Source organism: Ornithorhynchus anatinus, chromosome 13 (genome assembly GCF_004115215.2).
Source record: "Ornithorhynchus anatinus isolate Pmale09 chromosome 13, mOrnAna1.pri.v4, whole genome shotgun sequence".
In the NCBI taxonomy this organism is placed as follows: Eukaryota; Metazoa; Chordata; class Mammalia; order Monotremata; family Ornithorhynchidae; genus Ornithorhynchus; species Ornithorhynchus anatinus.
Genome location: NC_041740.1, coordinates 38,525,815 through 38,539,339, shown reverse-complemented (window position 1 = coordinate 38,539,339; position 13,525 = coordinate 38,525,815). Strand labels below are relative to the sequence as shown.

The following is a 13,525-nucleotide window of genomic DNA, read 5'->3' as shown; positions in this document are numbered from 1 at the left end:
AATTTGTAACATCTTTTATTTGAATAGAAAACTGGGCGAATGGAGTCCAGAAAAGAGGAAGAAAGATGATTTAGAATTAGAAAGGGAAAACGTTGGAAAGAGATGGGACTATTTGGGGTGAAGGAGGTTGTACACTGCAGGGAAGGGTCTGGGAGGGACGACCTGCTGTTGGATATCTCTGGAGCTCGGTAGGAGATGTCTTTAGGATGAGGAGGAGGAGGAGTAGAAAGAGCGTGGCCTAGTGGAGAGAGCACAGGCCTGGGAGTCAGTAGGACCTGGGTTCTAATCCCTGTTCTGCCAATTGTCGGCTGTGTGATCTTGGGCAAGTCACCTAACTTCTCTGTGCCTCAGTTCCTCACCTGTGTTAAGACTGTGAGGCCCACGTGCGACATGAACAGTCCATCTGGATTAGCTTGTATCTACCCCAGCACTTGGTACGGTGTCTGTCACATAGTAAGGGCTAACAAATATCAGAAAATCCTCCCCGCAAGCCCCAAATAACAGAATTAAATGTATTATTATTGAGCAGCTGTGGTGTGCGGATCGCCTAGAGAAGTGGCCGGGAAAGGACAGGCGTTTCCTTGGCTCGATGCATGAGGGTGAACTCCCAAGGCGCCTCATTTGTTGCGTGAGTCAGGAGTGGGGCCTCCACTGGGCTCAGGAGCAGGAGTCCTGCCCGGCCGGCACGTGTCCTGCCGGTTGGCCAGGCTGGTGGTCCACAGGGCCGCTGGGGAGTCGGCCCTGACCCCAAGCTGGACCGAGACTGTAGTTCCCCCCAGACTAAGCTCGCTGTGGGCAGGGAATGCGTCCGCTGTACTCTCCCAAGCGCTTGGTACAGTGCCCTGCACACTGTAAGCGCTCGATAGATACGATCGAACGAATGAACGAGTGAATGAGCGAAATAGTAGTGCCTGTGGATCCCCCCGGGAAGGATGAGGGCCCAAGTGGGGCGAGTCAGCCGCGGTCAGGAAGGATGGGCTTTATGGTCTGGCTCTGAACCCAGTTCTCCGTGGTCTGGGGAGGGTCCATCAGCACGCGTCCCCCAATCTTTGATCTCTCGTTCAGGGGGCTAATGAGGCAGAACAGCTGTGCTCGGGCTGCCCTTCGAACCCGCTCCTCCCGGAAGCCGGTTACCCGTTCACGCAGGGAAATCGGCTGGGGCCAACGGGTCGGGGAAGGTGGGCGCCGGCGAAGGGAGACCTCCTGAGGTCAGGGAGGAGGGTGGGACTTTCTCCGGGCCGGGGGCACGGCGGACCCTCTGGGTCGGTCGATCAGGCAGTCGGTCGTATTTATCGAGCGCTTACTGTGTGCAGAGCGCTGTACTAAGCACTTGGGAGAGTACGATTTAACAGTACAGCAGACGCATTCAGCGGGCTAGACGACAGCCGCCTCAGCTGGCCCGGGGAGGCTCGGCGCCGGCTGGCTGGGCCGCCTCAGTGGCTTCCTTCCTGCAGGTCAGGTGGTCCAGGCACCCCATCATCAATCAATCGATCAATGGTATTAATTGAGCACTTACCAAGTGCAGAGAGCCCCGTACTAAGCGCTTGGGAGCGTGGCTTAGTGGAGAGAGCACGGGCCTGGGAGTGAGAAGGACCTGGGTTCAAAAGCCGGTTCCGCCGCTTGTCTGCTGTGTGATCTTGGGCAAGTCGCTTCACTTCTCTGGGCCTCAGTTACCTCATCTATAAAATGAGGATTAAGAGTGTAAGCCCCGTGTGGGAAGGGACTGTGTTCAACCTGATTAACTTGGATCTACCCCAGTGTTTGGCACGTAGTAAGTGCTTTATTATTATCGTTATTATTATTATTATTGTTATTATTACAGTACAGCAGAGTTGGTTAGACCAATTAGACTGTGAGCCCGTCATTGGGCAGGGATTGTCTCTATCTGTTATCGAATTGTCCATTCCAAGTGCTTAGTACAGTGCTCCGCACATAGTAAACGTTCAATAAATACTATTGAATGAATCGGTAGACACAATCTCTGTTGTATCTTGGGTAGAGAGGGTTTTTTTTAAAAATTGGTATTTCTTAACCGCTTAGTATGTGCCAGTCACTGTTCTAAGCACTGGGAGAGATACAGAGTAACCAGGTTGGACCCAGTCAATGGTGCCACAGAGTGCTCACAGTCTTAATCCCCATTTTACAGGCGAGGTAACTGAGGCACAGAGAAGTGAAGTGATTTGTTCAAGGTCACCCGCACCAGGCAAGTGGTGGAGCCGAGATTGAAACCCAGATCCTGCGGGCTCCCCCCCGCCCCGTCTCTATCCCCTAGGCCGTGCTGTTTCAAAGATAGTTCTTGGAGCTGGCTCTGGGCCACAGTCAGCTGCATCCGCCCCAGGGCGGGGGCTGCAGGGAGAGGAGAGAAAGGGGGAAGAGGGTGGAGTAACCATCCACTCAGCTCTCCTGTCCACACCAGCTCATTTCCCGACTTCTTCTTCCTGCTCCCTGGACCGCCAAGCCATGGAGGAAATTGGCTTGTGGGACGGGACGGGGGGTGCACTTGCCCTCTTTGGACCACCTCAGGTCATCCCTAAAGCCCATAATAATAATAATAATAATAATAATAATAATAATAATAATAATAATAATGTTGGTATTTGTTAAGCGCAGGGGAATCAGGTTGTCCCCTATGAGGCTCACAGTCTTAATCCCCATTTGACAGATGAGGTAACTGAGGCGCAGAGAAGTGAAGTGACTTGCTCACAGTCACACAGCTGACAAGTGGCAGAGCCAGGATTCGAACCCATGACCGCTGACTCCAAAGCCCTTGCTCTTTCCACTAAGCCACGCTGCTTCTCGATAGAGCCCCCACACGGCCTGATTGTCTAGGAGAAGCAGCGTGACCTAGGGGATAGACCCCGGGCCTGGGAGTCGGAAGGACCTGGGTTCTGATCCTGGCTCTGCCGCTGGTCTGCTCTGTGACCGTGGGCGAGTCGCTTCGCGTCTCTGGGCCTCAGCAACCTTGTCATTCGCTCGTTCATTCGAACGAGCACTGGGTACTAAGATCTCGGGAGAGTACGAAACAACAATAAACGGTCACATTCCCCGCCCACAGCGAGTTTACAGTCTCCAGTGGGGGAGAGAGACACCAATGCAGTGAAATAAAATTACAGCTACGTACGGAAGTGCTGGGGGGCTGGGAGGGGCAGCAGCAGAACCCACGTGGTGGGAGAGCCTGGGTCAGTGGGGTTGGGTGGCCTGGTGGATAGACCCCGGCCCTGGGAGTCTGGGAAGGACCTGGGTTCTAATCCTGGATCCGCCCCTTGTCTCCTGTATGACCTCGGGCAAGTCACTTCACTTCTCTGGGCCTCGGTTCCCACCTCTGTAAAATGGGGAATAAGTCCGTGAGTCCATGTGGGACGGGGATTCCGTCCGATCTGATCACCTCGTATCTACCCCAGCGTTTAGAACGGTGCCTGGTGCATAGGAAGCGCTTAACAAATACCATTTAAAAGAAAAGAAGAGTGAGGGTTTCTGGGAAGTGCCGGGAGTGGAGGGTCCGGGGTTGTCGGGTAGGCCGAGCCGCAGAATAGCCGTGTAACGGGAGGACACCTGGCTGCGCACACCTGTCCCGGCCCCTGTAATGATTAATCGGCCACGAGGAAGGCCCGGAGCCTGTGGGTGCATTCTTGTCCTGCCCCGCGATAAGGTTGAACTCTTTATTATCTTGTTTATTGGAAGAAAGGAAAATGACTTTATGGGGCAGAGCTGAGCCGGGCTGGGGACTCGGTGAAAGGAAGAGGAAGGAAGCGGGGGCAGGTGGAAGGCAGGGAGAGGGAGGAGGCTCGGGGAGAGGCCAGCCGGACCCTGCTCCGGGGGCGTGAGCATCCCCGAGGGCCTAGGGGCCAGAGAGAGCCGCGGCGGGGGCGGGGGAACGGAGGTCCGGACCCCAGGGCTAGCGTTGGCTTGGCCGCTACAGCATGGCCTGGTGGATGGGAGTCAGAAGGACCCGGGTTCTAATCCCGTCTCTGCCACTTGTCTGCTGGGCGACCTCAACCGAGGCACGTCACTTCTCTGCGCCTCGGTTCCCTCAGCTGTGAAATGGGGAATAAGATGGTGAGCCCTGTGTGGGACAGGGACTGCATCCGATCCCATTATCTCGGAGGCACACGAATAATAATGTTGGTATTTGTTAAGCCCTTACTATGTGCAAAGCACCGTTCTAAGCGCTGGGGTAGATACAGGTTAATCAGGTCATCCCACGTGAGGCTCACAGTTAATCCCCATTTTACAGATGAGGTAACTGTGGCACAGAGAAGTGAAGTGACTTGCCCACAATCACATAGCTGACAAGTGGCAGAGCTGGGATTCGAATCCATGACCTCCGAGTCCCAAGCCCGGGCTCTTTCCACTGAGTCACGCTGCTTCTCGAATGGGATCGGCTGGTTGGGCAAAGCCTGTCCTACTCCAGCCTGCGGCCTGGTCCGACCCAGCTCACAGGCCAGGACCCGCTTAGGCGGGAGTTTGACAGGAGGGAGGAAGAGAGGGATGCGTTGCCCCGGCCCTGGCCTCTGGGACTTGTTCCTCTCCTCGGTCCCCTCCCTCGATTTCCCTCCCCAGTTCCTTCAGCTGGGGGAGCCCTGGCTTCTGAGCATCATCACAGGGCTTGGGCATGGAGGGGACGGCCTTTATAGTCCTGCCCGTTGGCCGGCTAGTAAATGATGAGAATACGGGTGGTATTTAGTAAATGTCACCGATTGACTAAGCAGTGTGGCCTAGTGGAAAGAGCACGGGTCTGGGAGTCAGAAAGACCTGGGTTCTAATCCTGGCTCCACCACGTACCTGCTTTGTGACCTTGAACAAGTCACTTCACTGGAAAATGAGGATTAAATTCCTGTTCTCCCTCCTACTTGGACTGTGAGCCCCATGTGGGACCTGATTTTCTTTTTATCTACCCCTGCGCTTAGTACAGTGTTCGGCACATAGTGAGCACTTAACAAATACCACAGTTATTATTATTACATGCCGACACTTTAACGAGCCCTGTGCTAGACACTGGGGTAGATACAAGATAATCGGTTTGGACCATCCCTGTCTGAACTTCTTATTTGAATTTCACCGGGAAAGGAGCATCCTCCTCCTTCCCCCCCAATCCGCCCCCCCCGCCCGGTCCCAGGCCCCCCGGCTCCCGCTCTAAGTCCCAAGCGCCCGTCGGGCTGGTTTCCCGAGCTCAGGAAGTACGGCTCGAATACTAATCCGCGGTCACACGGTCCGCCCGCCGGGCCGGCCGGCTCAGACGGCGGATAAGTCACAACAAGACTATTCTCAGAGAAAGGATCAAGGTTAAAATAACTGAGTACCAACATAACAGGAGGTGAGAGCGGCAGAGGGCGGGGCCCCGGGGGAGCCCGCGGGAGGAAATGCCGTCCGGGAGCTGGGGGGGTGGCGTGGGGGCTCGAGGCGTGAGGGGGTCTACTGGACGTAGCTAGCCTTCTGGCTGTGCGTGCAGAATCTCTCTCCCCGTTTCATTTCCCCACGTAACCCCTCAGCTCCTTCAGGGCTTGGGCCCGTCTTTTTCCTTCGTAACCCAGAGTTTTGAGAGCCAGGCAGGGCACGAGTGCTGGTCTGCGGCCAGGACTGGCTTTTGTGGGTGAGACTCCGGCTCCCCCGGCTTCCTCTACTCGCCCGGGGCACCGAAGGGCCGGGATGAGAGGGCCCGAGCGACGTCAGGATAGCCACTTGCCCCCGTGGATTTTCAGTCCCTAGGCCCCTGAGACCGGTCCAAGGCTCATCCTAGTTTCTGTCCGGGGACTCCATCGTCATCAGCTCGTACAGTAGGGGCTCGGGACGCGGGGTGGCCTAGCGGAAAGAACACAGGCCTGGGAGCCAGAGGATCGGGGTTCTAATCCCCGCTCCGCCACTCGCCTGCTGGGACCTCGGGCAAGTCGCTTCTCTGTGGCTCAATTTCCTCAGTTGCAAAAAATGATTCAGTACTTTTTCTCCCTTCTACTTGACTGTCCGTGTGAGACGGACTGGGTGTGGTCTGATTAACTTCTGTCTACCCCAGCGTTTAGAACATTGTTGGACTCATAGTAAGTGCTTAACAATCATCACTTAAAAAAAAAAAAGACTTTTAGTTCATGTTGGCACTGGTCACTTTCGAAGGGGCTGGGCCCGTCCTCTGGTCTGCTGCCCTTTCCCGACATCGCTCACCAGGGAAGCAGCGTGGCGCAGTGGAAAGAGCCCGGGCCGGGGAGTCAGAGATCATGGGTTCAAATCCCGGCTCCTCCGCTTGTCAGCTGGGTGACTTCAGGCCAGTCACTTCACTTCTCCGGGCCTCAGTTCCCTCATCTGTAGAATGGGGTTGAAGACTGTGAGCCTCACGTGGGGCAACCTGATTACCCTGTAGCTACCCCAGCGCTTAGAACAGTGCTTGGCACATAGTAAGCGCTTAACAAATACCAGCGTTATTATTATCGGGCGGCTGAGATCACATTTCCTCCCAGAGGCTTCCCTGACTAAGCCCTTTTTTCCCCTCTCCTCCCTCCCCGCTGCATCAACTATGCGCTTGGTTGAGCAGCCCTTAAGCACTCTGTTAAACCCGAATCCCACAGCACTTATATCCTTATATTCTACAATTTTCTCTATCTCTAATTTCTTTTAATATATGTCTCTCCTGTAAGCTTCTTATGAGCAGTGACCACCCCTACCAACTCTATTATAGTGTACATCCTCAAGTGCTTAGTACAGTCCTCTATGTACAGGGGAAGCGCTCAATAAATACCACTGATTGAGACCCTCTGGGCCGGCGGGACCACTAGAGAAGCAGCATGGGGTAGTGGACAGAGCACGGGCCTGGGAGTCAGAAGGTCATGGGTTCTAATTCCGGCTCTGCCTCTTGTCTACTGCGTGACCTTGGGCAGATCACTTCTCTGTGCCTCAGTTACCTCACCTGTAAAATGGGGATTGAGACTGTAAGCCCTACGTGGGACAGGGACTGTGTCCAACGTCATTTGCGTGTATCTTCCCCAGCGCTTAGTATGGTGCCTGGGCCATAGTAAGTGCTTAACGAATGCCATTATTATGATCGTTATTAATAATAATAACCACGTCTCCTTCTCTTCCAGGCCTCTTAACCTTCATTAACTGCGCCTATGTGAAGTGGGGGACGCTGGTTCAGGACATTTTCACTTATGCCAAGGTGCTGGCGTTGATCGCTGTCATCATCGCTGGCATTGTCAAGATCTGCCAGGGTAAGAGGCAGAAGTGGCGTGGTTGGGGGGTGGTGGGGAGTCCCTGAAGCCTGGGGGGCTCCCAGTTCCCCACTAGGCCCAGGTCTGAGCTCCCGCTGCCAGTGGGGCTGCATTTCCCTGCCCCTCCTCCGTTCCCCCCTTTAGGACTCTCTCATTGACCCCTGGTTGGGGGGCGGGGGGTCTCCCACCCACACCTCACTGCCCTGGCCATGTGGGTGAGGCTGCTGTCGGCAAGAGGATATAATAATAATTATAGTATTCGTTAAGCGCTTACTATGCGCCAGGCACCGTACTAAGCGCTGGTGTGAATACAAGGAAATCGGGTTGGACGCAGCCCCTGTCCCACATGGGCGTCCCAGTCTCAATCGCCATTTTACAGGTGAGGGAACTGAGGCACAGAGAAACGAAGTGATTTAAAGTGAAGTGAGGAGAGACTGGCCCTATTGGTGCCCCATCATTGCTTTGGGAAGCAGCGTGGCTCAGTGGAAAGAGCCCGGGCTCGGGAGTCAGAGGTCATGGGTTCTAATCTCAGCCCCAACACTTGTCAGCTGTGTGACTTTGGGCAAGTCGCTTAACTTCTCTGTGCCTCAGTTACCTCTTCTGTCAAATGGGGATTAAGGCTGTGAGCCCCACATGGGACAACCTGATTACCCTGTATCTACCCCAGCATTTAGAACAGTGCTTGGCACATAGTAAGCGCTTAACAAATACCATCGTTATTATTATTATCCTCCAGGTGTCCCAGCTGGTCAGCTCAGCACTGGCCTCCCTGCATCCCATGCTGCTCTCCCCGCTCAGCCCCCCTCACTCGGGCGGGCCACCCTGCTTGGCCCTGGCTGCTCCATCAGCCAGTCAGTCAGCCGTAGTGACTGAGCCCTTGCTGTGTGTTGAGCACTGGATTAAGCGTTCGGTAAAGTACAGGAGAGTTAGTCAATATGACCCCTGCCCTCAAGGAGCTGGCAGTCTAGAGGGGCCCACTCTGTGTTGTGCCGAGTGAAGTAAGGACTGACTTTTCTCTCCTCTTCCCTTCCCACTGTCCCGTCCCTTCCCCGGCTCCAGGACACTCGTCTCATTTCGAGAACGCGTTTGAAGGCTCGTCGTTGGAGATGGGGGACATTGCCCTGGCTCTGTACTCGGCCCTCTTCTCCTACTCGGGCTGGGACACCCTCAACTATGTCACCGAGGAGATCAAGAACCCTGAGAGGTGGGAGGCCACCCTGGAACTCCCCACCCCCTCACCCGAGAGACTCCCCCACCTCCAGCTCACCCCCTTCCCCTGACTCCGGGCCCCCTCATTTTGGCTCGGCCTCCCTCCTCATTCTGGCTGCGGTGCCGTAGATCAATCAAGAGCATTATTTCCTCATGCTACCTGAATGTATGCAGAGCACCGTTTTAAACCCTTGGGAGAGTCCAGTGGAGTGAGAAGATAGGATCCCTGCCCTCGGGGATCTTACAGTTTAGAGAGGGAGACAGGCACTAAAATAATTTACCGAAAGAAGGGAGGAAAGGGGATGTTAGCGATAAGTAAGATGTAAGTAAGATAAGTAAGGGATGGGCCCCTCTGGGTCTAATAATGATAGTTATAAATGTGGTATTTGTTATTATGTTGTATTTGCCAAGCACTGGGGTCCATATAAGATAATCACTTTGGACACAGTCCCTGTCCCACATAGGGATCCCAGTCTAGATAGGAGGGAGTAGGATTTAATGCCCATTTTGCAGAAAAGGCAACCGAGGCCCAGAGAAGCGAAGCGACTTGCCCAACGTCACGCGGCAGACAAGTGGCAGAGCTGGGATGAGAACTCAGGTCCCCTGACTCCCAGGTCTGGGGTCTTTTCACTAGGCTTCTCACAGTGGCTCACGCAGTGATTACGGGGAGGGGGGTGGGGGTGCTGAGGCTGTGGGCTTGGGGCAGGTGGCCGGGGGGCAGTCGCTGGTTCGGCCCTGCTTTTTAACTGGTCTCCTGGTTCAGATTGGTGGTTCTGCTGCAGCTTCCGGACAGGACCGGGGAGGGGAGGCCGGCTTAATAATAATAATGTTGGTATTTGTTAGGTGCTTACTATGTGCCGAGCACTGTTCTAAGCACTGGGGTAGGTACAGGGGCATCAGATTGTCCCACGTGGGACTCACAGTCTTCATCCCCATTTTACAGATGAGGTAACTGAGGCACTGAGCAATTAAGTGACATGCCCAAAGTCACACGGCTGGCAGGTTTAGTGGCAAAAGCCGGGGCTTGGGAGTCAGGGGCCGTGGGTTCTAATCCCGCCTCCGCCACCTGTCTACCCCAGCGCTCAGGCAGGGATGGTCTCTATTCCCGAATTGTACGTTCCAAGCGCTTAGTACAGAGCTCTGCACAGAGTAAGCGCTCAATAAATAAGATCGAGTGAGCGAGCGAGTGAGAGAAGCAGCCTGGCTCAGTGGCAGGAGCCTGGGCTTGGGAGTCAGAGGTCGTGGGTTCTAATCCCGGCTTTGCCGCTTGCCAGCTGGGTGACTTTGGGCCAGTCACTTGACTTCTGGGCCTCAGTGACCTCATCTGGAAAATGGGGATGAAAACTGTGAGCCCCACGGGGGACAACCTGATGACCTCGTATCCCCAAGCGCTTAGAACAGTGCTTTGCACATAGTAAGCGCTTAACGAATACCAACATCATTATTATTATTATTATTATTATTATTCCGGAGCTGGGCCAGCCTGCGGCCATGCCGCCACCTGCTGGACGGACAGTAGAATGACAGAAGGTTTGACCTCGCCCCAAGGACTGGCCCTTGGAGTCTTCCTAATAATAATAATAATAATAATAATGGTATTTGTTCAGCGCTTACTATGTGCCAAGTACTGTTCTAAGCCCTAGGGTAGCCACAGGGTAATCAGGTTGATCACAGTCCCTGTCCCACAGGGGGCTCACAGTCTTAACCCCCATTTTACAGATGAGGTAACTGAGGCACAGAGAAGTTAGGTGACTTGCCCACAGTCACACAGCTCTGTCCCAGGGTCTCCCAACCCAGGGCCTGCACAGAGTTCTTCCTCTTGTGACCTGGCAGTTCATTCAGTCATATTTCTTGTGCGCTTACTGTGTCCAGAGCACTGTACTAAGCGCTTGGGAGAGTACAGGGCAACAATAATCAGACATATTCCCCTCCCGTAATGAGTTTATAGTCTAGAGAGGGATACAGACATTAATGAATATAAATTACAGATATGTACATAGTTCTGTGGGGCTGGAAGAGGGGACGAATAAAGGGAGCAAGCCAGGGTGACATAGGAGGGAGTGAGAGGAGAGGAGGGCTTAGTCAGGGGAGGCCTCTCGGAGGAGATGGGCCTTCAGTGAGGGTTTGAAGAGGGGGAGAGTAATCGGTAGGCCTCGTCTGCTAGACCACCTCCTCCCGACTGCCCCCTCCCTCCGTGCCACCCCACCGATCTGGGGCCGGGCCCAGCATTGCCGTCCTGTTGCGGGGACTTACTTTCTACACGTCTCAGGCTTCTCCTTGCTGTGGTGTAAGCCCTGGAGCAGGATTCTCTCCATTAAATCCGGGCCTTCTTGCCTCCAGAGCTCTCTGACCCCGGGGTCAGCTCTTCCCCGCCACTTCCCAAGCCCCGAGAAGTCCAGAGCTCCAGACCCTGGGTGACCACCTCCTCCTGGTCTAGAATCATTCATTCATTCATTCAGTTGTGTTTACTGAGCGCTTAATGCGTGCAGAGCACTGTACTAAGAGCTTGGGAGAGTACAGTGCAACAGTGAGCAGACACGTTCCCTGCCCACAACAAGCTTATAGTCTAGAGGGACTTGGGGTCTGGCAGCTAGAGGGGTTGGGGCTGAGGGCTGCACAGGCCCTGGGCAGAAGACGCTGAAGGGGGTGTCTCTGAGGCTGGCATCCGGGGGTCTCAAGATTTGGAGCTAGATGAGGGGAGGGACTAACTCCTCTCCTCTAATCCGGCCACAGGAACCTACCCCTCTCCATTGGCATTTCCATGCCCATTGTCACCATCATTTACATCCTGACCAATGTGGCATATTACACCGTACTGGACATAAAGGACATCCTGGGCAGTGATGCTGTCGCCGTGGTAACTGGGGCTGCAACTGGCCTGTGGGGGGGTGTGGACCAATCTTGTAATAATAATGTTGGTATTTGTTAAGCGCTTACTATGTGCCGAGCACTGTTCTAAGCACTGGGGTAGATACAAGGTAATCAGGTTGTCCCACGTAGGGCTCACAGACTTCATCCCCATTTTACAGATGAGGGAACTGAGGCACAGAGAAGTTAAGTGACTAGCCCAAGGCCACACAGCTGACAAGTGGCGGAGCCGGGATTAGAACCCATGACCTCTGACTCCCAAGCCCGTGCTCTTTCCACTGAGCCATGCTGCTTCTCCCATGTAGAGGGAGGGCGGAGACTCAGGCAGACAGCAGGATGGTGGAGGGGAGACAGATGAGACTCCATCACAGCTACTTTAGGGGGAGGGTCTGTCAGAGTTCCAGAGAAGTGGGGTGAGGAGTGGCACAAACCCCTCCTCTCTCTCCTGGAATGTCACTGATGTAACCCCCTTCTCCCTCCCCCTTCTTTTCCCGCAGACGTTCGCTGACCAAATCTTTGGGGTATTCAACTGGACGATCCCTCTGGCCGTCGCCCTGTCTTGCTTCGGCGGTCTCAACGCCTCCATCGTGGCTGCTTCCAGGTAAGACCGAGGGAGGGCCGTCCTCTGGCAGGAGAACTCGTCGGCTACGGTGTTCCATCAGTGGTATTTATTAGTGCGGAGCACTGTACTGAGCGCCGGGGAAAGTACAACGCAACGAAGTCGGTAGACACGTCCCCTGCCCACGGCGAGCTTACTGTCTTGAGAATTCTAGACTGCCTAGAATACAGTTTAGAACATAGTCTGGAATACTCAACGAGTCTCTGCTCAGGCGGAGCCCGTTCCAGGCCCTGAGGGGAGATTCAGAGGAAGGCAGGCCTCGCCCTCGAGGAGCTTCCATTCTTACAATAGCCGGGCTAACGGAGCTTAATCCCTGTATGATCCTGGGTGGCCTCCCTCTCTCTTCCTACGGACAATCCTGGCTCCGCTCTACCTGCTCCTTGTCCCACTACAGTGTAAGCTCCTTGAGGGCAGGGATTTATGACGCTCTCCAAGTGACCGTGGTATTTCTGAAGTGCTTTCTATGTGCCAGGCACTTTACACTGCACTGGGGTGGTTACAAGAAAATCGGGTTGGACGGAGTCCCCGTCCCACGTGGGGCTCACAGTATTAATCTCCATTTTAATACTGTGGCCCAGAGAGTGAAACGACTTGTCCAGGGTCACACGGCACAGCATTTGGCAGAGCCGGGATTAGAAAGCAGGTCCTGCTGACACTCAGGCCCGTGTCCGCTAAGCCAGGCTGCACGGTGCCCTGCACACATTAAGCGTTCAGTAAATACCATCGATTTCAGAAGCCGGGGAGGGCGGGGTAGCTGAGTCCCCAAAGCCCGTGGGCTTCGGTTCTTTCTGTCCCCTGATCTGTCCCCCAACGCCCCATCTCTCTTGCCTGACAGACTCTTCTTTGTGGGCTCACGAGAAGGCCACCTCCCCGATGCCATCTCCATGATCCACGTAGAGCGGTTCACCCCCGTGCCCGCGCTGCTCTTCAACGTAAGCACGCCCTCGGGGCTGGGTTCTGGGGGCGGCGGGGTGGCCGACGGGCACCGCGGCGGAAGCTCGGCCGCTCGTCAGCTCCGGGGTTCTGTGCCCACAGGGGGCCATGGCCCTGGTCTACCTGTGCGTGGAAGACATCTTCCAGCTCATCAATTACTACAGCTTCAGCTACTGGTTCTTCGTGGGCCTCTCCATCATGGGGCAGCTCTACCTGCGCTGGAAGCAGCCTAACCGCCCTCGCCCGCTCAAGGTAAGCCGGTCAGAGGCCGGGGAGAGGCCCCCGCAGGCCCAGGCGGACCGGCCGAGACCGGGCCGGGGCCGGGGGGTGGTTCCGGCCGGGACTGGAGGGTGGGGCCGGGGTCCTGAGTCCCGCGTCGGCTTCCTGCCTGCAGCTGAGCCTGGTGTTCCCCATCATCTTCTGCCTCTGCACCATCTTCCTGGTGGCCGTCCCGCTCTACAGCGACACCATCAACTCCCTCATCGGCATTGGCATCGCCCTCTCGGGCCTGCCCTTCTACTTCTTCATCATCCGCGTCCCGGAACAGAAGCGGCCCCGCTGCCTCCGCAGGATCGTAGGTTCGTGCCGGCCCCACCCCCGGCCCCATCAGAATCCTCTACGCCAGGGCCAGCTGGGGTGGGCACCGGGCCGGGAAATCAAAGGCTCTCAGCCTGGATCCGGTCCGCCCCGTGACGCGACCCGA

At 55.4% G+C, this 13,525-nt stretch overlaps 1 protein-coding gene across 4 annotated transcripts in view; it reads left to right on the top strand.

Moving 5' to 3' along the window:
• The window catches only part of SLC7A7 (solute carrier family 7 member 7), a 31,698-nt gene that overhangs the window by 17,682 nt on the left and 491 nt on the right, over positions 1 to 13,525 (top strand). For all 4 annotated transcript variants that reach the window (XM_029077857.2, XM_029077856.2, XM_029077858.2 and 1 more), the window contains 7 exons: positions 7,068 to 7,193; positions 8,253 to 8,397; positions 11,136 to 11,259; positions 11,768 to 11,871; positions 12,725 to 12,821; positions 12,925 to 13,074; positions 13,217 to 13,400. In XM_029077857.2, coding sequence (XP_028933690.1) covers positions 7,068 to 7,193; positions 8,253 to 8,397; positions 11,136 to 11,259; positions 11,768 to 11,871; positions 12,725 to 12,821; positions 12,925 to 13,074; positions 13,217 to 13,400 — 930 coding nt within the window. The remainder of the gene's footprint in view (positions 1 to 7,067; positions 7,194 to 8,252; positions 8,398 to 11,135; positions 11,260 to 11,767; positions 11,872 to 12,724; positions 12,822 to 12,924; positions 13,075 to 13,216; positions 13,401 to 13,525) is intronic.